The sequence below is a fragment of the Ochlerotatus camptorhynchus genome, unplaced genomic scaffold (genome assembly GCF_037179485.1).
Source record: "Ochlerotatus camptorhynchus isolate MF236.1 unplaced genomic scaffold, CSIRO-AGI_Acam_v1.1 ptg000696l, whole genome shotgun sequence".
Classification (NCBI taxonomy): domain Eukaryota; kingdom Metazoa; phylum Arthropoda; class Insecta; order Diptera; family Culicidae; genus Ochlerotatus; species Ochlerotatus camptorhynchus.
The window spans coordinates 609,571-636,151 of record NW_027041172.1 but is presented as its reverse complement, the minus strand read 5'-3'; the positions used below and the strand labels follow the sequence as shown (position 1 = coordinate 636,151).

The window sequence follows — 26,581 nt, the reverse complement described above, 5'->3', positions numbered from 1 at the left end:
GAGGGGTGAAGCTAATTTCTGACTTATCAAGAGATCCACCCGAGCCCTAGTTCAACAGCAATATTTGCTTCAGGGGATAGAACAACATGAAAAGAGTACCCTGAGAAATCGTAGAATATATTAAAATGAAATATAAAATGATATAATCAGTACAATCCAATAACATATGTGTGAATGTATCTAACATTGTATATTACACCAAAAGAGTAGGGAAGGGAACGGGGGTACTCGCTTTACAACTGCTTTTATGAGATTTAGCAAATGTTTTTGAATAACCCATCCGAACAACTCGAGAGATGGGAAACTCCGAAGTTATTTTAGTCTTTATCTTTACTTTCATTGATATGAGTGAGGACCGCCTATTAAATGGAGCACATGTTTTTGAATAAATCTGAACATACCAACTTGACAAGATCAGAAGCACCGAAGCTATTGTAGTTTGAAGCTTTACTTCCATTTATATGAGTGAGGAGGGCGAGATGAGATTGAACAATTGTTTGTGAATAATTCATCTGAACATACCAAATCGATAGGAGATATATATATATATATATATATATATACATATATATATATAGAATCGATATATATATATATCTATATATATACATATAAATTGCATAATTTCATGGAGATTAGAAGGAGAAGGGATGATATTAAATATCTTTCAGGTTTATATTGATTTAAACATCAGGAGTGCATGCTCATTAAAAATTCACTAATCTTTATCTATCTTATGTTATACCAACTTACCAATTATATAAGGCGTAATTCTTTGCCAGGGTTTATCGTACAACACATCGAACGATTCAAATGGCTCTGCTACTTTGTAAGTATAATTAAAATGAATTGAAAGAAAAATAGATATAGCCCACGAGCACACCACTAGTAACCAAGTAGAAATGCCGATGTTTTCATATATCTGAAACGAAAATTAAAAAAATAGAATTATCATTTAATTTTTGCATATCAATAATTTTAAAGTTAAACAATAAACATAAGGTAAAGAGTGATCAACAAAAGAGGCTAAAAAAACTCGTATAAAATCAGAGTTGACTGCCACAAACGCACAAGTTCCATGTGGAATATCGCAGTTTATTTTTTCTTTTCTTTAATGGTATCTTATGGCTGGGACAACCAAGTTTTGGTTTTTTAAATGATATTTTGAGAACAAAACAGTACATAAACAGTACATAATTGGGGGCTACCCCAGCGTAGTGGTTAGCATCCACACCACTCACGCCAAAAGTTACGAGTTCAAATCTCACCCCGTACAAGTCACGAATGACCCAAGAGCGTTAAAGTGACTATAATGAAAAAAAAAAAATAGAAAAAACAGTACATAAATCATATCAGGTAGTTAATAATCGATTCCAGAAGATACATTTTTTTTCCAAAAAGTCACATAGGACTGTTATGCATTTATAAGCAGAGTAGTTCCACGCCAAATGACGAATCGATCAGACCGACCTTCTCCGATTTTGCATGACACTTTAAATAATTGTTTGTATAGTCCTCTCCAGGCGGGTTCGTATTGGTGCGATTTGCGTGTGTTAGTGAGATGAAATTTTTTGTTAGCTGTGAGAATTTTTTTGTTTGCTACAGCAAACTTACAATAACTGTCATTTTAATATAAAAATAAACAACAAAACGAAAACAAACCCTAAGCTTGTAAGGTAACGTCAAATACCCTTTTATGAGTAAAAGTTAACCCATTTTTAATAACAGTGGCTTTACTCATTAATGAGTAAATTATTTTAACAACAATAAGTTTCTGCTAACAGTAGCTAACAGTTACTACTTAATTGGCAAAATAAATTGCTCATTAATTAGTAGTGCCACTTTTATTGACAATTGGTTCACTTTTACTCATAAATGGATGTTTGATTCTTACCGTGCACATGTGTGTGTAAAATTATGTTATTAGTGTAGTGTTTGTGAGATCCTGCTTGGAGAACTCAATGGGCAATCATTCACATTTATGCTAAAATTCGGCCATTTTTAATGATGGTTTTTTTTTTTTAAATGGCGTATTAACCATTTTTCAATAAATCGTAGCTCGAAAACATCACTTCTAATCGATATGACTTCTGGAACCAAATTGTATGGAAAAATAATTTAATTCTGAAGACCTTTTTGAAAAGGTCCAATGTCTATTTGTCGATCAAAGAGTTATAAAGGTATCTCCCAAATATTATTGTAGATTTGAAAGTGAGAATGTATTAATGTTAGCAGTCAGTTTCATTATTACCACTACTGACAGCATGGCGCCAAGTTTTTCAAATGGAATGGATATTTGATCATTTTTCCAAAGATATCGTGCGAAAACAGAACAAATCCACAATATTTTGAACAATTATACAATTATACAATTATACAATTATACAATTATACAATTATATGAAATTCAACGTACTTTCCAAATCTGCAAAAATATGTAGGGGTTACTTTTCATTGTAAGTGTAAACATTGATAAACGTAACTGAAACGTCACGTAGAATGTGTCTAATAAAGGAATACCCACCTTGATGAAATCGTTAGAACGATTATAGCAACAACATAAAATTGCATATCATTTGCCAGATACCAGGACCAAATCATACACATTTCACTGAATGAATACCAGTTATTTATGTACAGAATATTGCGCCACCAATATTTATTGCACGTTATGTGATCTATTATTCCTGGTGTGAATACTGATCTTCCATAGGTCCATCTGGAATTAAAATAACAGTTTAATCTTCACTAGTTTTAAGCAGGGTTTAGCTATTACTTTAGGGCGAGCTCGTTGAAGATTATCACAAACAAGTAAGCAGGTGTTAGTCTTATGAATCGGTACAGAATTGAGAACAAGATTTTTGAGCACGCTGATGGATTGCAAAGAGTGCTGTTTTGTTTCTCTTTCGATGGTTCATTTTTAGCAGATCGGAAATAAAGCACAACGACTAATACTCCACTAATGAAGAAAAATGTGTCAACCGAAAATGTTGCATTTCCCACTATTTGATAACTGAAGGAGCGTTCAGTGATTTTACGTGCAACCTGAAAAGAAAAATCAGAAATCGTTAAATATTTGTATCACAAATGTTATCATTCAGGAGTTAGAATAATTGTTGAATAATCTTGAGAAAACACGAGAAATCTGTTAAAAGCATTATTTTTTATGCCTCTAATTTGGGCCCATACATAAATTCAGCAATCGACTAAATTTTCAATAACGACCAAAAATATCCCTCAATGACGCGTTCATCTAGATGAAATTGATAAATAGCAGATTTTTAGCGATGGGCCCAATCTTAGATCCATAGGCCAACATTAGAGCCATTTCCCCTATATTCTAATATTTATTTTTACAAAGATTTGATGGCCTTCGCCTCCTTCGGCATAGTTGACGTAGCTGTTGAAGTTTAGCCGGTTGTCGATCATCACTCCTAGGTATTTCAACATGCGCTTCGAGGCCATGGCATGCTTCCGACGGCGATTTCTGCGCGCTGCACAGAGTCCGGAAGCCAGATAAAAACTCAATAATATACTAAAATATTTTATATTTTATATATTTTTCTCTGGTTACATGTATCTACTTTAACTGAGAATTTCCCAAATATTATTGAATTTGAAGTTGATGCAATGAGGGGTTGTTGATCAATTTTAATCAGCATTATTTTATTGGATGATTTCAATACCGTTTTCCTATACACACAATAATAGGTGTGCATAGGTGATTCATGACAGCGACCAGAAGGTAGGTTAAGAAAACCAAAAAAAAAAATTGGGATGAAAATTCACAAGACTTTCATAATAAATGTTGCCTGGGGGTGAACAGAAGGCAGCTACAGGAAACCATAAATCTTGTGGGGTAAAAGTTCACAGGACTTCCATGAAAAGTTATTCCTGGGGGCGACCGGAAGACAGGTGAAGCAAACAATAATTCTGGGAGGGTGGGGGCTGGGGATAATTGGTAATAATTCTATACTAAGGAAGGATAGGGAACAGCATCACGCACAGCCGAGTAAACACATACATCTGTGTGTTTGCACGTCAAACATAAAGAGACGTGCAATGTGCTAATGCTATGAGATTGTGCTAATGAATAATTTGCGCTCATGGAGAATGTGCTGATTTTTCAAAATATAACAATTTTTCAATTTTGGGTGAAGTATAATTTCTATGCTACGGCACTTACATCCAAAATGTTGTTCATGTTAACATAGGTTTGGAACTGTTTATAACGGAATGAGCTTTACTCGAGCTAATTTTGAGCTCTCTTTGTGCTGTTTCTGTGCGCTCTTACCCATATTGCACGTCTTTCAAATTATTGTACGTATCTGTCATGGATACCAATTGAATTAAGTGGAATTAAATGGAAGATAACTTTTTTTCCTGTTTTATCGACAAAATATGATTTTTATTTCATCAAGCATTTAAAAATATTTTTTGTTGAATCAAGCATTTTTATTTTGGAACAACTAGGTGCATTGAACTGCTGATGTTTTGATTTTGTATTAAATTCATTTGAACTGAAATTTTATTATACTATATTGCGCTTTGTTCATTGATTTTCTGTTTATTTGGAAACAAATATAGAACAACTTATTTTTTTAATTTTCTACATTTTCCTATCCTCTCGGTGCATAGTCGAAAAAAAAATCTATAAGCGATCGTTTCTCCCTTGGTGTAGGTATCGTTACCCGTCATCCTTTGACCATGCAGCTAGTTTATATACAATTCGATGACCACCCGAAACCTCTTCGCTGCGTCAGTGGGACTTCTATAATAAGTGGTTCCAGAAGGCAGCTTAAAGAAACCATAATTCTGTTGGGGTGAAAACTCACAGGATTTTCATAACAAGTGATTCCTGGGGGTGGCCTACCGGAGAACCTTCAAATTCTAATGCTGCGTTCTTGGCATTCTTATTTAAGGAATGTCAACCTTCCACAGGGCCAATGTAACCTCGTTGATAATTTCGAACTTCTAATGCTTTGGCCTCGTGAAGTTCTCGAATGGCGAATATCTGGAATATTGGCTCAACAGATAATCCTTATCCTTCTTCCTTCTAAAGTTCTCGATATGTAAATATTTGAAATATCGCCTTTCGCAGACCTTGAAATTCTAATGCATTGTCCTCATGATGTTCTCGACATCCTTATTTTAGGAAAGTAGCCCATTGTCATTGTCACCTTATTTATAGTTTTGATTTTAATACTTCGTCCTTAGTTCCTTCGCAGATATTTGGAATATTGAAATTCCGGACTCTAAAATTCTAATGTTCGTACGTATGATATTCTTGACCTTCTTTTTAAAGGAATGTCAACCTTCCTGAGGACATTTAATTGATAATTAAAACATATTTCTCATGTTTTGCCTCATGAAGTTCTCGGCATCTTCCATGGAATTTCTAGCTAATAGAGGATCATTGTCCCCTCAATCATGATCTGCAAATTCATATGCTTAATCCTTATGAAGTTCTGCCAACTCGTTGATAATTTTGAAATTTTAATAGTTTGTCCTCGTGAAGTTCTCAATATGGAATATTGGCTCAACACAGGATCATTGTCACCTCGTTAATCGTTTTTAAATATGGTTATTCATGACGTACTCGACATTCTCATTTATAGGAATATCACTTACAGAGGAACATTGCCACCTCGTTGATAATTTTATAAATTCTAGTTTTCCGTTCTTATGATGGTCTCGATATGCGAATATTTTTGTCACTTTCCAGAGGACCATTGGAAAATGATTGTTATTTATGAAATTCTAATGCTTCATCCTCCTAAACATCTCGATAGGAATTTTTTTGAAATAATGTTTCAGCAGAATATGATTGTCACCTCATTGAATATTTAGTCATTCTTATGCTTCGTCATCGTGAAGCTCTCGACATTCTTATTTAACAATGCCATCATAACAGAGGACCATCGCCACATCGTTGATAATTTTAAATTCTAAAAAATAGTCCTCATGAAGTTATCTTTCTTTTCTATGCAGGATTTTTGTCACACTGATAATTTCTAAATTGTATTGCTTCAGCCTGGTAAAGCTCTCTTTATGCATTTATTATGAATTTCACCCTAGTATATATGTCGAAAAATTGCGACTAACATATTATTATTTTACGATCACAGGACAAGCCAAAAACCAATAGTTATCATTAAAAACCAATTCAAAACTTGGTGACCCACACCGGTACACGAGACCCTGTTGATGTTGTTTCGTTTGAAGAAACAGAGATGATTTTTGACAATATATTTAAGCCGTTGAGTGATACACTTTAGTGTCCAGTAGACTGATGCAAAATTTGAAATTTTCACTCCACAGTGTTCAAACGGTTCCAAATTGGGCAAATTGGGTGTGTCCACTGCTGCTTTCAAATGCATAACTTACCCTATTTTCACCTACTGCGAATAATTGTAAATATGTATGCACCATTATAGTCCAAAGCAATGAGTACAATCTCATACCGTGAATACATGTTAGAGAATCCTACAATTAAAAAAAATATTGTTTAATACAATACCCGTCGAATTAATGTAAAATATTATTACCTTACTAGCCTTTGCTACTGATAAAATAGTTTTAGAGTTTGACCCTGCGGCAAAACATAGAAGAATATCTGAAATAATGCCTACTAGGAGAATGGTTAGATCAAATCTTTTATTAAATATCGATGAGAGAAAAATACCTATGTGCTTGTTGGGAGGTGTGGATCTAAGAATAGATGCATCTATTCCTTCTTTATTCACACAGACGTCGAAATTGTTGTTCCGGCTTATATGAATCAATTCATGTGCTTTGTCTGACTCGACTAGTTTTTCTGTGGCTGTAAATTTAAGTTCAGACTCAGGAATTTTGGGATGTGATCCTCTGTCATTGCTTTTTGGACGCTTTTTAGTTCCTCCAATAGAGCTCTCGTAGTATGTTGCAAAGATGACAGTTGTTACCAAAACGATCAATGTTGAACTGAAAATGGGAATAATTAGAATCATGCAATTGACCTATGGTTTTGATGTTAGTTAGTTGTAGTCCAAGCGATTGAAATCAAAATATCAAATTATATAGGATTCCTAAAACAAGGTTTAAAACTTTTGTGCCCAGAGATGAATTCTCTGTAGCTCGATTATGCAGTGGGGTAAAAGTTCAAAGTTGAGAGTTCTCCAGACAAGTTCACTGCTAATAAAAGTATGCTTTACTCGTATCCGTTAGTTGATTTGGAGGCAAACCAGCCCAAGGCTGAAAGCCTCCCTAATAAAGATAAATAATAATAATATCCGTTAGTTTTTCGAATCGTACCTGAATCCATTGTTCCATCCCCCTAAATCCATTAACACTATACGTTGATCACCGGGGTGAAATTGATCAGAAGCCTTGCGTTTTCAGCTGTCCCATAGAAATTTTTCGATAATTGATATCAAGATAAATCTTTATAGTATTTCACCAAGGAGCTATAATGATTTTTTTGTTAGATTTCTCAAAAAAAAAAAGAATATTTTACTGCATAAAAATCAATTTTATTTCACCGGCGTTAAAAAGCTGATCATTCAAACATTCAGATTTGCATCAACTATTGTTATTAACTTGATAGTGGTGTTATGACTAAACCAAGTGTCACTACATTCAAATTATTTACAATATTAGGAAATAAATGTTTCCAATATCAAGCAATTAGAGGATTTTCGTCAAATTTCCTACGAAATAGGCACAACTGTGTATATTAATAAATCTATTTTGGCATTTTTTTAGATACACTTCACGCAACGATTTCAACGTGTGATTTAGATTCAGAGAAACTAAATATATAAAGCACATTAACTATAACTACACTGAAAAGCTATCCGGAGGGTTGATCAATTTCACCTTATATCATAATTTTTAAATTTGAAATTTAAAAAATATTGTAAGTCTGTTCACAAATTACTTAACATAAAAAATTTCACCTCCACCCCCTGTTACCATACATAACACATCTATCAATACCCCCATCTTCCCCTGGAGTAACAAGCAACAATAAACATTTTCTCAAGTAAGAGAAGGCTAGCATGAAATGTATGCCTTTCATTTAAGATACAATTGGTAAAACAGTATTACGATACAGCTCTAACAGTAAACTGTTTGAAAATAAACTTAAAATAATTAGGACAAAAAAATCTCGATACCTTTCGAAATCTCTCTTGGGAAAAATGGATTCAAATCATGGATCTTGGATTTGTTATACCTATTATGCATGTAGAAAATTGTTATATGTCTGATGAACCCTTCTTCATGCGATTTCTTATTTTCTTAAAAGTTTCCTACGAATCAGCATTTTATTTTTTTTTAGATTTTCATTTTCATATACTATAGTTTTCTACATCACACTTAAATGCCATAGAATTCTGATCCGAACTATTATGTGATTCACGCGAAAATACCCATAGATATATTTGAATCCCTTTGAAATCATCCGCAGAATTGCCTTGAAACTTTTCTAAGAAGTCTCTTGAAATCATCTCTGGAATTGCTGTGAAAGTCTCCTCAGAATTTGATTCGTTTGAAATTATTCTCAGATGGCCACAAGAATCTCTTCAGAATTATTTAGAATATTATAAATACAGAATTCGATTCAGTGGGAATTCTTTTTGGAATTTTCATCAAACTTTCTTCTAAACTATCTAGGTATAGGTATAGGTTCAGTATTCGTATGAATTTATCCTCAAAAGTTCGTATACATTTTTTTCAGAATTCCCATAGAATTTACCATAAAATTCACTTGGAGTTCTCCTCACAATTTACATATATTCTATAGAATTCTTCTCACAAGCGCTTTGAAATTCATGTCAGAAAGGGGGACACTTAGAGCTCCCATGATATCGATATTTTTGCTAGATCTTATTGTTTCATGTTCAAGATTTCTGAACAGCTTCTTAATTTAATCTTTCACTATTCACAATGCAATGATACAGGTAGCGCGAAAGCGTTGTTTTGTTACCCTGGAAATGGTAACGGTGGCGTGAGAAATTGGTATCGAAAGTGGATGCCGTACATAATACTACGACTCTTTCTAAAATAGAGTAGGTAGAAAGAAGTTTGATTAAGATTATGATGGTATCCTGCAAATAGATGGAACAGGATACGGGTAGGATCTAGGTACGATTAATTAAAGAATATTTTTCGTAGATTGATTCACCATATCGACGAATGCGGAATGGCGATCAGCAGTCAAGATCCATACATTTACAACCAATATTGAAACGTTGCACGTGAGATGCCATCCACACTTCATTAACATATTGCTACTAAGTTCAATCCAGAAAGCACCGATGTTTCGAATTCACATACACATACTCTGCCTTTAAATCAAATCCAACTATCATGATGTTTCCCACACATCCGCAAGTGTCAGACTGGCATTTTCAGGGTTTTTTCTTTTCTTCTCTTCATTAGTTTTTTACCTCTGGAATGTCATACAAAACTTCTTAAAATTCCGCGTAACTAAGTCTTTAAGGGGAAGTTCACCGCTCCGAAAAAAATAATTACGTCTTGATTTCTTTTTTAAAAATATTGTAAAAAGATATCAATAATCTGAAAAAAATCACATTTTTCTAATTTTTCTAAAATCTAAAGTCACGTGCAAAAACCTTTTTTAAAAGGCATCATGGCATAAAATTGGACTTGAAAAACCACAAAACATCGACTTTTCGGTTTTGCTGATGGTCTATTTTTTTCATGATGAGATAAAAAAAATGTTTACAGGTAAATTTTTCCAGTAATCTAAGAAAAAAACTGCTTTTCTTGGATGTTTGATAATTTTTCGTAATATTTTTAGAAAAATAGAAATGGTCGGAAAAATAAATTATTTTCGGGCGGTAAATTTCCCTTTAAGAAGGAATACTTTCAATATTTACATCCAGTCTTCTCAAAACAAAAGAAGTGCTCCTAGCGCTCCTGTCTCCTCTCGCTTGCCGAAGTGTATCCAATGACGTTTCAACGGAATTGAAACTCGTATGACGGAATTGGAATCAAGAAGCAGTGTTAGATTTTTACAATATTTTTTGTATACGTATGGAAAGGTAAATAAATTTAAAAGTCAACTTTAAAAGTAACATTCCATTTTTAGATCTAAACTCGTTCGAAAAACAGAGGTAAAGTGTGGGATTTGCTTAGTATGACGGACATTAGATCTTAACTGAGATTTGAACTTATGACCATTAGCGTGAGAGGTATGGATGGAACCACTACGCCAGGTCCATCCCCAATAGCCGGATTCATGAAAAGTACCCAACTAACAATTTTCACAATGTAAACGCTTTACCCAACTAACAATTTTCACAATGTAAACGCTTTACTCATTTCATTTATACAGTCTCAAGCTGTATTCAAACGTTATACGATATGAGGAAACCTTTACTCAACCTCTATACAAGCAAATCTGGCGAACTTAGTCAGCTACTTATGGCTGTTAGAACGGTCGGGAGAAGCTCTTATTGCATATCCATTAATGCTTCTATACAGCTGTTATCCTGTTGTTTAGTTGTGTGTGAACTTGAAAGGCGCTTATTCAACCTTTTCCCGGTTATCCAATAATCACTACACAGCTTTCTCTTGAAGCCGGGTTAAATAAATACTGTTAAGCTTTTTTATGAAGGAATTTATTGAGTTTATTTTGCTGTGAGTGAATCAAATAAATCGAAATTAGTTACAAATCATCACCAAATTATTTACCCTGCACCGGAACCTGGAATCGAACTCGAGACGACCTCATTGGCAAACCTTGACACTACCGACTGTGCTACGCCAACACTTTGAACTTATGTAAACAAATCAACATTCGCTTCTACAACAAAATCGCTGAGTAGAGGCTTTATAATAGTATACATGAATCACTTTTCTCGACTAGTTATAAAAGAACAGAGTAAAAGCTGTAAAACTGCACACGTCTAAAAATAAACCTAGTTGACTGTGAAAATGCTTCCGAAGTTGCTCTAACACAGTTTATAAGCTGAGTACAGGTTGTTTAGTTGTTGAAAAAGTACTTTTGATGTTTATGTTATTCAGCAAGAGTGATTGGTTGTGGTGGGCGTTGGCCAAATTTGGATTTTTCAGATATAATCCTAAATAGGACCTAGATTATTTAATACTCTAGTAACCTCAAGTCCGTGCTCTGTCACAATGTTTCATCACAGACAAACAGACGTAACTCTTTGAAAAACTTGTTCTTGAAAACATAGTATCTCAAAACATATAACCTCAGTAACGACATCTCTCTGGCTTCTCGCGGAAAACAAGCTTGCTCGCTAACTCGTAAACAATATTGCATAAAAGTTCTATAGAATGTATAGAAACGTCAAAGTGATCCGATGCCAGCGCTGCGGCGAGTAGTTCGCGGAACTGATAATATTCAAATCAACCGTTAAATGCATGAACGAAGATACACAATGAAGAGTTACGTCTGTTTGTCTGTGGTTTCATTGTGATTAATCAACACTCAAAGGGGTAAAATATCAAATTTGGGGTGGATTTGAAAGAAAGGGAACTTGGAGTGTAGAGCGCACTGCCCACTGGACGATTCTGAAGCCTGGCCAAGTGAGTGGGGTATGGGTTTATTTGATTGAACGTCATTTCCAATGTATATATTGATACATTCAAACCATTGGCATTTGAGATAAGACAGAGATAGGATGCGGAGGGCCCGCTTAGGGGAAGCGTAACCCATGTTATGGTTTCCATTTATTAAATAGTTCAGATAGGCTGGAAATGACAGGTTCATAGTGAGAAAATGTACCATATGGGGCCCGTTCACTGATCAAAAATCAGATTCACATCGTCAGACCCTGCCCAAGAATAAGGGGATTGGCGATGTCTTGTCAAGTTTATTTTGAATTTGCGTTTTGCATTTAATACTCTAGCAAATCTCGCGTCCGTGTTCATTCACAACAGTGTTAGGTGTCAATACTCACTGGGTCATGTGTCTTAGACCAGTTCCAGATTAGTTTGCTATTAATATCTTCTGCATCGCAGTTCGCGATAGATTACTAAATATGGGTTCTCTTTTCCGAACAATATTAGTGTGAGGGAAGGGGGTGAGTTAAACGTTGCGATATGAGAGCGAATAGAGGCAAATAAATAGGAAAGACAACACCATGACCAAAATAAGTAACCAATGCATGCGGCTCACACTTAACTTGTTCTATTTCTTTCTTTCTTCCTATAATGTACTAATATTAACTGAATGAGGACAAATGGGAACACGACCAGAAGATCAATAGGAGAAAAAGAAAATTCGAACAAGAAAAGAAGAATTAAACTTGCACCGGCAAGAGGAAGCAGACAGAAAGGTTCATGCCGGTTGGAGACAGCCAATGTATACTGGACGAAGCTTGTATCTAGGAAAAGTCGTATGTGCAGGAAACCGTAAGTAGGATAAGAATCGTAAAAGGTGTGTGCTTGCTTGATAAGATCCTAACTTTACGTTAAATACACGGTAGGAATCGAATATCCATTTATGATAAAGGTTTTGCCCATTTTTCAGTGGGAGTGGCAATACTCATTGATGAGTGATTTATCGTACCCATTTATTAGTAACTGTTAGCAGCTAATGATTAATTGATTTACCTATTTTAGAATTACCTATACTTCACATCAGAACCTCATTTCCTTCAATTACTACTCCGTCGCAGCACACACCTTATATGGATCGCTAACCTTTATTTAGTTTCAGCATTTTCGACATTATAATCAAAAGGTGAGTTTTAAAAGTATAATTACCATGCATATAGATAAGTTAATGTACCAGAACCTGGACGGACACGAGCCTACCCAGGGGAGGACCCGGATACGACCACCCATGTGTGTCTAGAGTATCGCACGAGCTGACGAGTGCAACGGGAAGGACAGTAGGTGTATAGACTAGGGGGTTGGTCCCTAGATAAGCCTTCTTAGCGGAAGGTACAGCCTATGCACTGAACAATTACAATTACAATTCAGCAAGAGTGATTGGTTGTGTAGAAGCCATCAAATGAGTAATATATTCACTTTGTTAGCTTTGTTTTGCAGCTACAAGTTGAAAGTTGGGTAGTGTGTGTATAGAAGTGACATTAGCGTTTATTGGCTGATGTTATTCAGTGCGACTGACAAATTGAATAATGGTTGTGAGAAAGTTGAGTAAACGCTCTCCAAAACTATTTTGCTAGCTTCTGCTTGTAGCTGTATCTGCAGCTTCTTTTCAGCTACTTTACAGCACAACGCTGGAAAAGTTGGCTTACAAAGCTGAAAATGTTTGTTGGGTAAACATTTGTACATACCTTAATAAATAAAATCTGCTGTCGTCAAAGAGACTGTAACTGCCTGGAACCTCTCGTAGATTTGTTATATCTAGCAGGCTACAGGAAGGACTGTGATTTGTTGAGTTCATTGTTTGACAATTGTTTGATTCCAAAATTTTCTTGGAAGTTGGGTCTTCCTGAAGTATTTTGTATATATCTCTAATGGAACATGTTTTGGGTAAGCACTCTCCCAGCTGTAGAGGCTTGACCTGAAATGATTGGTTTGAAAAACAAATAAGAATGTTTACTGATACGAAAAATCGGGTATCGCACATAACCTGCTCTATTTTTATTGATATTGCTACTTACTTCAGGCATAATGTCAGCTATCTTTACTTTAATTGTCGCAACATAAAAACGCATTTCAACAAACGTCGACTGATTTTCATTACTATATTGGTGATTTACTTCTTCACATGATGACTTTGAGCCTAGCCAGTAGTCGTTACCGAAAAATGATAGTCCACCATATCGTCCTGATGAATCACACACTGGAAAGACAATATATAGACATAACTGTATTAATAAACATATTCGATGAAAAGTAAACAGTGGATAGTTGGGAAAGTTAAGGTTATATGCATGTATGTATTTCTGATACACTGACCCCACAATTATGGATCAGCTAAAAACAATTATCCGAGGTAATCAAATGGAAGTGATCCATAATTGTGGATGATCCATAATTGTGGGCGGTTCATAATTGTGGGTGATCCATAAGTGAACCTATTCGTAAAACTAAAATAAATATATTTAGTAAATGAAAAGTGTTTCAAAATGCTGTTATAAATATGTCAATCAAGTGTAGACCGTTTTGTTAAATTTCACATTTCATGTCTTATTTCTAAAAATTATATAAGCAAAACGACTAGACTAAGCAGCATCTGCTATAACACTGTATTTATTTGTGTGTGTCTTAAAGGGTTATACCACAAACGAAGTGACAGACGACTTACTGGCGAAGAAATCCATTTAAATAATGTGGTTCACTGTAATAGAATTTTCTTGGAAGCTTGTGCCATCATCCACCAGATGGGTTAGTTTTTTTGTTTTGATTTGAACAAAGTTGATTTTGTGTACAATGATTCTTTGACAGTGTGCAAAGAGTGCGTATCATTTTGTCATTTTTTTATGCATTTCAGTTTTGAGTAGAGTGAAAGAGATAGAACCAAAATATTCTAGTACATTTGGTGAAAATGCTAGTTCAATCCAATAGTAGTGTTGCCATGTGGTACAATCCAGTAGTAGTGGTGTTGCCATGTGGTACACTGAAAAATTGCAATAGCAGGTTAGTCACCAAAGTTTTCGAGCCGCTCCGTCTGTCACTTCGTTTGTGGTTATACGGTCAAAATTTGGTCAATATCAACTTGACGTATTTCTTTCAATTTTGCATTTAAAAAACCTGAACACCCCTCATTTTGAAGGTGTGTGTGTGTAGAATGTTGCTCCTATTTTGATTTTGGAATTCACTCTTCAGTTGTCAAAATGCCGTCCAAGCAAGAAGAGCAGCGTATCAAAATTTTGCTCGCGCATCGCGAAAATCCGAGCTACTCGCACGCAAAGTTGGCAAAATCGCTAAAAGTTGCCAAATCAACCGTTACAAATGTAATTAAAGTGTTTGGGGAACGTTTGTCGACAGCCAGGAAGTCTGGATCGGGGGGGAATCGAAAACCGGAAGCCGCTGAGACGACAAAGAGAGTTGCCGGTAGTTTCAAGCGAAACCCTAACCTCTCTCTCCGAGATGCCGCAAATAAGCCGCAAATAAGCATCGAGCCAAAAAACGAGCCGGACTATCGACTTACAAGAAGGTAGTGACTCCAAATCGCGATGATAAACAAAATACGACGGCCAAAGCGCGATCCCGGAGGCTGTACACGACGATGCTGACGAAGTTTGACTGCGTGGTAATGGACGACGAAACCTACGTCAAAGCCGACTACAAGCAGCTTCCGGGACAGGAGTTTTATACGGCAAAAGGAAGGGGAAAGGTAGCAGATGTTTTCAAGCACATGAAACTGTCAAAGTTCGCAAAGAAATATCTGGTTTGGCAAGCCATCTGTACCTGTGGCTTGAAAAGCAGCATTTTCATAGCTTCCGGGACTGTCAACCAAGAAATTTACGTGAAAGAGTGTTTGAATAAACGTCTGCTGCCTTTCCTGAAGAAACACGGTTGTTCCGTACTGTTTTGGCCGGATTTGGCATCTTGCCATTACGGTAAAAAGGCCATGGAGTGGTACACCGCCAACAACGTGCAGGTGGTTCCCAAGGACAAGAACCCTCCCAACACGCCAGAGCTCCGCCCAATTGAGAAATACTGGGCTATTGTCAAGCGGAACCTAAAGAAGACCAAAAAAAAAAAAAAAGCTAAGGGCGAGCAGCAGTTCAAGGCAAACTGGCTTTCTGCGGCGAAGAAGGTGGACAAGGTGGCTGTACAAAATCTGATGGCAGGGGTCAAGCGTAAGGCCCGGCAATTCGGATTTGGAAAAGCGGAAGCCTAACTGAATATTTTTCCTGAATTTTATACTAATTGAACTTGAAAAAGAAATTTAATTTGATTTTTTAAATAAACGATTTCACCGATTTACACGCGTTTTCCCTTGACCAAATTTTGACCGTATCACCCTTTATTTACAAATAGATTTGAAGTATTACTTCAATTTGGTTTTTGTCATTGTAAAGTCAATAGTTTCGCAATGCTTATTGTAAGTGACCATCATCTGATTTAATCTACGACATATTCATGTTCCTTATACTGTTCTAAAAATTTCGTTCAAACATAGTTTTCGTGTAGATTCCATAGATTGATAGATAAAAATCAGAAAGAGGCCGTTATAGCTTAAATTTGCAAGACAACAGAGCCAATAATAGTTTCAATTAGATTGACAGAACATAGTTGCATTGCTTTTCAATGACGACCGATGACGATGTTTGAACGAAATTTTTAGAACAGTATAAGGAACATTATGCCGTAGACTATATATCATTTGGAACTCAGAGTTTTTAACTCTCAATACAGTCCTAATTTCCGTCGGATCTTTGAGATACGCTGTAGTAACTTCGGCTCGTACGCCATATTGTTTTGTTTTGAACAAATCATACGAGCGTTTCATACGAACTACGTACGATTTGTTTCACACAAGATCAAGTCATAAAGTTCATTGCAGCCTCGTATAAAATTTAGACGCATATATTACGGGGATCATTTTTGAATACTATGGATACTATACGTGTCGTATGAAACTATTTCCAGAGCTCAAAATGCTCGTTCATACGAAACATATTATGAAAATCGTAATTCTAGTTTCCTCAGTGTAACAATCACGCGAAAATGGTGTTCACATCGAATCTGGCTGGTACAAGACGCAGAGGAACGCAGCGAGCTAGGTTGTTAGACCAAGTGGAGTAATATCTAGGAAGTGTGGGACACTCAAGAAACAGGAGACAAGCAGCCACGAAAAATGTTAGTTGGTCAACATTGTACATCAGGGTAAATCCTGAGGGACGTCGGACCAGCAAAAGTAAAGAAAGCAGGTAATTCTAGCTCAAATGTGTATACATCCTAGTTGATTACTGAATACAGACGAATTTGAGCTTTCCAATCTCTTTACTACACACAGAGAGAAATATTGTTGATTCGCGACCAACAATATTTTATTATTTATTCAAAAATATTATACGCTTATATCAACAATAAATGATGTTGTATTAACAAATTGTTTGTTTCATAATATATAATATTCATAATATAAAATAATAGCAGGTAGATTTCACAGTGCTTCAAACCGTGAATTCGAGATTAATTCGTTTTGGGCTCAGAATTACAAATGCTATAAACACAGACAAACAGACATAACGCATTGCGTATTTTTTACTGGAAACATCGTCAGTAAAACACTTCCGCCATCTGTTAAGTACACTATCATGGGAAGTAAGCTCAACACATGGCAGTGTGTACACTCAAAAATATTACTAAACAATGAAAGATGAAAATATAATCATTTTTAATTAAGTAATGTTTATATATTAAACCGATTAAAATTTTCTTCAATTATACTAAGTCCTATTATCGGTGAAATATTCGTTCTGCATGTGTATACACACTAAGATTTATTTACAGTATACTGTAATTTTTTACCGAATATGGAACATCACCAAACTGCGTACAGCCAGCGCGTATATCACCGGAAGCCAAGTAACCCAGAAAAATACATTCACTGCACTGCTGTCTGCCCTTCACAGTGAAGTATTGAGAATTTAGAAACTACTGGATAAACCCACATTTTAAGTAGTTAAGTTAAGGTTAAATTTAATGTTAATTTAATTGTTTTGAGTTATTAATGTTAAATTCAATGCTAATTTATTTGCTTTAAAAATAAAACTTGACTATTTTTTCAACTTAATCAATAAAAAAAAATACAAAAGCAGCAGATGGTACAGCAATAATTCATTTGAAAAATTAAGCCCTTTTATACATAATTTAAATATTCACACTTTACACATTTGAATGTATAATCCAAGTTTATACTAAATTCGTATTATCTCTCTTTATACCGAGCCATGTGGCCCATGTGTCAACCAGGTAAATAGCGGGACTTTTAAACTATTTAGTTTATTTTTTGAGTAAACGTCGAACGCAAGAGCATTGACTCTGCGCGCCACAGACGGCAGTACTAGCAACTGATAAAACAAATTAATTTACCATTAAATGCGTGTTCGATAAAAAAAAACATTCTAGATGTGTGTCTGTTTGTCTGTTTTGAGATTTTGTTTATTGTAGTTGCTTGTGCTTCAACACTCGTTACGGCATTCATGACTTGATCGAGGATATGATTTCACCTCGTGATCTTCAGCGTGAAAGAGATGGATGGTTGTAAATTTGATTTTTACGTTATTAAACGGTCCACTTAATAGTTTTATAAACTTAACTGTCACGTATTCTTATAAATCCTTTCCTTTATCTATCTATTTGTCAATAGATGCTCTACCTATCAGAATACAACAATTTGAAGTTCAAATTACGTTAACGTACATTATGGGAAATAGCTCTATCTCAAAAGTGGAGCCATCAGCTTGTGTGAGAAAAATCTTGTGAAATTTATCTGGTTTGCATTATTAAATGGAATTACCTACGTGTTGAACGTTACCTAGCGCAACATAATTATATTTCTAGTACAGCTTGGTGTACCGAAGAGCAATAAGGCAATCATACCACTTGCAAACAGGGTTGTTAAATAATTGTTGGCACTGAGGGTCAAGAATTGCATGCCAATCGACTCAGCTCAACGAAATAAGATAATGTGTGTTTATGTGCGTGCTTACGAGTGTGTGCGTTTCTGTGTGTGTGTGTTCTTTTTTATTCACTAACTTTTTTCAGAGATGACTTAAGCTAAATCTAACAGGCCACATGCCGTTACTGGGGGGATTTATTAGATTTTTTTGTTTAATTTTCAAATCAATTTAAATCTTCATTATTTATTTCGCTATATAAATAAATTAGAGTACACAATCAATTATGTATGTTCAAATTTTAAGAAATAATTGCAACGATAATATGAGGCTACATATTTAGCATACATAAGTTTTAAAGACCTATTTGGTAAGTCTTCTGATAATTACGATTCATTTACCATTAAAATTGTTAAAAAAATCCTACAGTTTCCACTTGGGTGTAGAGTACTTTCCCCTACTCTAGACACATAAATATGACTATTATCAAGTTCACTTTAAATTGCCCTTCTATACGATTCATTGTTGTAAAGTTCTTGTGGCTTACCTTGCATCGCCCATAATTGTGAAGCAACAAGTTGCGCCAAATAGATGTCCATGTCCACAGCACAATCGTAGCTTAGTTCATTTTTAAAGACCGATATATCCCATGAGTGATGGTCATAGAGGTTCATGAATAGATGGAAGTAGTTGGTTGGATTTGATTGCATCTCCTGGTCACTCATAACTGATGCTGGAATCGGAAGGTTTCCGTACGTTTGGTTCTTTGCTCCTTTACGAATATACTTGTAGATCTTTTTGGTTGACACTCGATCAGCGGGATCCATGCCATCAGTTGTTCTTTCGTTTTTACTGACCATTTGCTTATATGCATTTGATTCATCGGTACTGATAGACGATTGCATGTTGTCGTGTATGTTACGTATATCAAGTGATGTAGTAAGAAAAGGTTCCTTTGGAAACGAGTTTCGTGTACTGCTCAATGGAGTGTAAACCATTATTTCATCAACTTTTTTGTCAGGACCCACAAGTACACCAGTGTTTGCTTCATCTTGCAAATTTATATCACTTTGTGCAGTAGTTACATGTGGATGAGGCCATTCCACATTGGAATGTAGGTTCGAATCTTTCGATTCTGATATAACGTTCATCGGTGCAACGATGCTTGCATTATGCCTGGTTATTGGTTGGTACTTGTTTTTCGTAATAGCAATAGCCGACTGGTTTTTACCGTCATAACTTTCATTGCTGTGTGCAAACAAGAAGTTGCACGATAAAATGAGTAAACTAATTTCAAATACAATGAGCACTCGTTTTGGCATCTTCACAGAACGTTTCGTAGAACTTTACAAACTGTTATGTAATTTACTACACACTAGATCATTTCTTGCTTCGTAACGTAACACATGGAGGGATCACAAATAGTAATAAGGATATTTTTTTTCTAAATATAATAGCTAGTGATCTATAGAAGAAAATTAATTTTCAATTAGCACCAAGTTCAAATCGGTTGAAAAATATGAGCGAGGAAAATTAATATTTGCAGATACGAATAGTAAAAGAGCGCGAAGAAAAGTGACTAGCGCAAAGGATGGTATAAAGCCAACTAAAATGCATTCGGTTTATGCACATATTTCTGTATCGCAAAGCTTTCTCGACCATTTTCTTCGGCAGCAGAGACTAGCACCGATGCAATGAAAACCGAACTTGTCTCATTTCACTAGAAGGGGCATAAAGTACAGTGATAGACGCATATGTTTTAACGAGTATACACAGCAAGCGTGTTAGTTAATTCCACATCGTTTTACCACATCATTACACACTACTTTTTTGTGGAGTACACTAGGATAACCGATACCTGCGGTAAGTGGGATCATCGATTTATGTATTCTGTCTGATTTTTACAAGATAATTTTGAAATACGTGCCGAATACAAACGATAAACAAAACCAACATCCTTTTCAAAAATTACATTGTTGAAATTTTCTTTTTTTTTTGCTTCACGTTTTAAAGGCCCACGCACCTTGAAATCGTTGGTGATCCGTTGCTGCAAATCTGGCAGTCAAACCATAGATTAGTTGTAATTTTACCGCAACGTATCACCAACAGGTGCAATGTGCGTGGGCCTTTATGTGATGCTTCATCTAACTTTTTGTCTGATGGAAGTTTTTCGTGTTTAGGAAAAGCCTGTTTGAGCTGGCCACTAACAATACTTGCCATGTACAAATAAGCATAAAACATCGAATATTTTCAATCTTTTACAAAGTACATCACAAAGTAGTCAGGATTACATACTAATGTGTATGTATGTATGTAAGAAGCCACAATCCTAGCTTGGGTCTTGCCGTGCATGCGGCTCCACTCAACAGCAAGATCAAATTTCGTCATCATTCTTAATTCAACATATTGCTGTATGAAGGGCCAAAAAGGATTGGGCGGGCCCGTAAGCAGAGACACTTACGCGAAACCCGCGGGAGTAAGAGAATCTCCTTCCAACAATATGATCCAACAAAACGATTAACGAAATTCGCAATACATGTTAAGCTTTCCACGGGATGGTTTGTTTGAGAAGAGCGCGTCAAATTCATTGCAACTGTTGGAATAAACTGTAACTATCTAAAATGACAGTACACATTCCCTCCTAGACTCCGGTTGGCACTCCACTCCATTGTCCAGTTACAACTTCAATAATACTTTGATGCTCCCTCCCGTCCCCGCATTTTATGAGTATACAATATAATTTTACATATATAACATGCATTATTTAATGTTTATAAAATATATAGTGAAATACAAAATAAGAAAGTAAATAAGCATGACAATGTTCAAATAACCTAGATTTTACATGATTACAATTGCACTTTTTTAAATTATTTATTATCACTTTATAATATACTAGGCTTTATACATTAACCTTTTATGTGCCGTAGAATTACATAACGCATCATGGAATATTTTGAAAATATCGATAATATTTTTAGCAATGAATCAATAAACCGAAACATCTAGGTTGTTTGTACATTAAACAATATATTTATATATATATAAGTATACTAATTAATAAATCAACAATGATTGCATATATTGGACTCCTGTAAGGATAAAATTATTTGGTTATTACCCTGTAATGTAAGGTTATATTAATATAAATTGAAAATATCTCCAATGATGTTATGCTGATTCTGTCCAAACCTGTTTCCTGTTTGTAAATATTTAAACAATTAATTAATTATTTTGAACTACATAAATATAATTTCCTGTAATGTATTCGTTTTCGCATTATACTAATATAGATACATTTATGAATTGGCTTTTCCGACAGGTTATATGTTACAAAAGCAACTTAAAATGGGTTGTACAATTTATATTAAACTTTGGATGAATGTTCTTCGATTGACGCTCCTGTGTTTCGTATATTTTCACCGTGCTAAATATATACTATAATAGATAATTTCTTATTATTAACTGTAAATTAATTTCAATTTGTAACAATAAGTCAGGATTACATACTAATAGAAACAAAACACTACATAGAGTAATTTGTTAATTGTTGAACACCACCCAATTATTGCACACTTCACTTTGTTTACTTATCCACGGCCATTACTTTTACCAATCATGGTGATATGTTAATCATTGATCAATTGTCGATTGCTAAAGAATGAGCATTTGGTATTTAGTATTAGCAATATTGTCTTCATGCATGTTTTAAATATGTTTGGCATTCGTTATAGGAAAATGATGGTTATTGTTGTATCAAACGATCTATTACAATATTGCATATTTTGCACCACTCCTGTGCAAAAATACATGGCACAGTAATATTTTCGCACAAGCCAAAAAAAATTGAAAAATCAACTCATTTGAAAGCAGTTGCAGCTTTTGAACACTTCAACAATGAACAATTTACAATGAGCTCTCAAAAACTTTAAGTAGCCCAATATCATTTAAATTTTATGAACAGTGCGAAAATATTACGGTGTACTTATTTTAAGCGCAGGAGTATAATTTGGACTCATCCCAAATAACCAAAAGTTCCACATTCAACGATTAAAATCACTTCAATGAGCATGAGCATGAGCATGATTGACCGCCCACGGTTGCTACTCTGCTATTGCCAGATCAGCTGTACTTACACAGAGAACCAATAGACGATGCTTGGGACTAGCAATCATCCTCAATGTGTTAAAACTGGTGATCTCAAACTAGACAATACCAGTGCCGGCCGCGCCCGAACGCAGGTCAAGAAAGGAATGGGTGGGAATGTGTTGACGTGACACTCGCTTTGATGGAAGCCGAGAAATCCTCTGCACTTCCACGAGGAATCACTGGGATGTTGGATAAGAGGGTAGGGTTTGCAGCCGGGTTCGTTTTGGTAAACGATAAGCTGAATTGACGTCCTAACGATAGGGAGGGGTTACTGTATAAATAAATAAAAAGGAATGATCTCACTCCAATAACCAAATGCAGCTGCATCAATAGCAACTGGCCTCTTCATGGACTTTGTTCGACCCATCGCAGGTATCTCCTTAAAACACAGACGTCAAAATTCCGGATCAATCTCGTCGATATAAAATTAATAAAATATAACAAAATACAAACAACCTCGATTTTAGTCACTCAATTTCTCTAAACTCAAGCTATATATGAATATTTTAATTGCATAGTATGATTGAACTCAACTTTGCCTATTTAATGAATTCACAATTTAAGTAAAGAATCAATTTGCTAAACTATCGAGGTTATTTGAGCATACAAGAGTTATAAAAACAAGTATCCATGAATAATTCTGCAAAGGTAAAACAATTTAAAAACATTGGCCTAATGTATGATGATATTCAATTTATTCTCTGGGTAATCCAAATTCTGAAAGCAATAGATCATATTATATTATAATAAAATAAAATGTTAATAACAATGATTTGATATTTGCTGGTCCTTCAGGATCTGCAGGACAACTATTTTCTGTAAAAAAAATTATAGTTATAATGATATAATGGGATTTTAAATATATGAAATAAAAATAATTTACTTATCATGCAATATATAAAATTTGATGAATAAGAAATAAACAAGCATTACAAAATACGAATAAGCTCGATTTTATTTAACCTCAGTACATTTAACTGATTTCAACGTTTGATATTTTATTTAAATTGAAACAAACACTTTATTATGCACCATGGAATTGTGTAAAGTAATATGGAATGCTTTTTAAATATTGGTAAACTTTAAGAATGAATCAATAGTCAGAAAAATCGAGGTTATTTGGACAGTTAGCAGTTTTCATGCGTTACAATGTTTTTGTATTTTCCTGAACGAAGGCTGAAAAAAGTGAACCATTATAATCACAAACGAAGTTACAGACGACTAACTGGCGAAGAAATCCATTTAAATAATGTGGTTCACTGTAATAGAATTTTCTTGGTAGCTTGTGCCATCATCCACCAGATGGGTTAGTTTTTTTGTTTTGATTTGAACAAAGTTGATTTTGTGTACAATGATTCTTTGACAGTGTGCAGAGAGTGCGTATCCTTTTGTCATTTTTTTTTATGCATTTCAGTTTTGAGTAGAGTGAAAGAGATAGAACCAAAACATTCTAATACATTTGGTGAAAATTCTAGTTCAATCTAGTAGTAGTGTAGCCATGTGGTACAATCCAGTAGTAGTGGTGTTGCCATGCGGTACACTGAAAAATTGCAATAGCAGGTTAGTCACCAAAGTTTTCGAGCCGCTCCGTCTGTCACTTCGTTTGTGATTATAATATTATTCTAAAAATGTTCCATAATCGAAGAACTGAAAATAAATTTAAAGATTTAAATCAGTAAATCCAGCCAAAACGAAGGACTCGCGAACACAATAAGCTCCCTCATCAATCATATTCCGAATTTGATTAAATAAGTATTTACAAGTATACAATTAAATATATCAACAGTAATGTAATTTTTTCTCTCCTGGAAAGGAAAAATAAAATGGTTAATTGCACTGTCATATAAACGTTAAACATACATTAGAGAAAATCAAATAATGTTACGTTGCTTCTTCCAGTTGTGTTTTGGTCCTGTTATAAATATTTATTATTGAATATATAATGATAATATAATAGGACCTGGGTTTTATTCAAACTCAAACACCACGGTGGTGCCCTTTACACAAGAATAAGCCTCTACTACTGATGATCTTTTAAACCTGGAGACAAAAAAGCTACGAAAAAGCGCTTATGCCTTCATTAAATTCTACTCTTATACGACGTTAATAAAAAAATAACAAGATTCTCTTGAATTGGTCGCGTCGCGTTGGCAATTATGCACGGCACATACAAATTAAAAAAAAATGTATGGACAATTGTCTACGCAGGGGGGGGGTCAAGAATCCCAAAATCCTATCTACGTAGTTAATGAACAGCCCCTAAGAGCAATCTTCAACTGGAACGTACTCACCAAATCAATATATCCGTGAGCACATTCCCGATGCTTATTTTCCTCTCACAAACCCGCCGTCGTCGACGGGAACTCGGTGAGCAGTTGTGTAATACGGAATTTTCACTGAAAAAAAAAACGCGAATTTACAAATTTCATCACACCCAACTGCGAAACACGTTCAGACGCACTTTTGGTACACTTTCGATATCAATTTCGTACGAAAACACTTTTTTTTTGCAAAAATAGTTGCAACCGAACCAACATCAACACCGATCGTACCGAGCTCTTTCACGCACATTCCGTTCCGTTGCACTGTTTTGACCGTAGAAAAAAACCGCACGAGTTCCGGCAATGGTCCCCGAAGGCCAACGATTAAAATCTCTTCCAAGTTCCATAAAGTTCAAATAAAGCTCCAACAGAACTTTCAAGCCACATGATGCAATCCGCACAAGTCTTTATTAGTAACAAAATTTAATGTACGTAAATATGAAATGATCAGTGGTTCGAATAAATCATAATTCATATATTCATGCAGTGCATCAACATTCCATCAAAAAAAAAAAAATTAAAGAGTAATTTCCTGGATTCAAATCCGTGTATTCGGCATGCGATCTACGATTGCTAACCACTACACCACAAGTGTGTTGGAATACCATGCGAGGAAACACCAATTTAAAATTCATCAAGATGATGTGTTTCGCTCACTTTAATATATCTCAGATGACGTAGCGGTTCGTGCTGGGGCTCTCTCACTGGGTTTAATTCTTCAAAAAGCTCCAATTCTGCTATTAATGCTGTGATAAATCAATACACATTAATACCTGCCTTTAGAAATAACTTTCATAATAGTTCGAACTAAATATAGAATTGGAATAGAGGACAAAAACCTTTTTTAATTTATTTTCTAAAAGTTCCGTTCAAGTTCCGTCAGAAGCTGCTTAGAATGCTCTTCAATTATGGTACCGGAACTTTCAAGTTCTTATAACGACTTAAAAATGAGGCTGCTTATAATTCTATAGACCACCTTCAACCAAGCTGCTTAAGCCACAAAAAGCCTTTTATTAGAACTTTTGGTTACTTGGGATGGTTCTTGATTACTGTCTATCGGAATAGCGTCTGAATTTCTGCAACGTTTCATACGAAATAGCTTCTGCATATACAAACACGGCCGAATCAACCAACCTAAATATGAGTTTCGTTCAGGCGAAAACGTAGGTTACTCATAAACTGAGTAAAATTATCCTTGATTTTCCAGAAAAAACTATTCGAATATGAGAGAGGTTTTACTAAACTGAGAAAGTTTTTCGTAGATCTTCCGATTTTTCATCCTTGATTTGTTTTCCGTCGATCTTGTTTTCCGTACTGAGTACCAATGCTACCGACGCCAGGGAGGCAGCTCTCACACCTGGAGCTATCGACCCATCAACTCATGGACCGGGGACCAATGGCTTTACTTCCGTTCCGAAGGAAGGCTTGATCAGAGATTTTATGAATCAGAAATGGTCGTGCGGTTAGCGGCGTCACCCGTTCTTTCTTGCGTATTGTGAGTGCCACAAGTTGAGGGTTCGATTTTTGCTCCAGCCGGTGGAACTTTTCGCAACCCGAAAATTTCCCGACTGGTCTACTGGGTGA

The 26,581-nt window shown here is 35.2% G+C and overlaps 1 protein-coding gene across 1 annotated transcript; it reads right to left on the bottom strand.

The window, feature by feature from the left end:
* Positions 1-793: 793 nt before the first annotated feature.
* LOC135714686 (O-acyltransferase like protein-like) lies at positions 794-19,897 on the bottom strand. The gene is made up of 9 exons (XM_065238072.1): positions 19,075-19,897; positions 13,611-13,792; positions 13,281-13,510; positions 6,686-6,963; positions 6,549-6,631; positions 6,388-6,486; positions 2,777-3,045; positions 2,525-2,719; positions 794-922 (listed from the first exon to the last, which is right to left on the bottom strand). The coding sequence occupies exons 1-9, from the start codon at positions 19,847-19,849 to the stop codon at positions 886-888; spliced, it is 2,148 nt and encodes a 715-aa protein (XP_065094144.1). The 5' UTR covers positions 19,850-19,897; the 3' UTR covers positions 794-885.
* Positions 19,898-26,581: the final 6,684 nt, after the last annotated feature.

What these genes read in the sequence shown, in the direction of transcription:
- LOC135714686 (XM_065238072.1), bottom strand. Translation starts at nt 19,849, where the DNA reads ATGCCAAAACGAGTGCTCATTGTATTTGAAATTAGTTTACTCATTTTA. An exon ending in ACAATTATGGGCGATGCAAG is followed by an intron (nt 13,793 to 19,074) that starts GTAAGCCACAAG and finishes TTGTCTTTCCAG; the next exon opens with TGTGTGATTCATCAGGACGA. An exon ending in TAGCTGACATTATGCCTGAA is followed by an intron (nt 13,511 to 13,610) that starts GTAAGTAGCAAT and finishes CAATCATTTCAG; the next exon opens with GTCAAGCCTCTACAGCTGGG.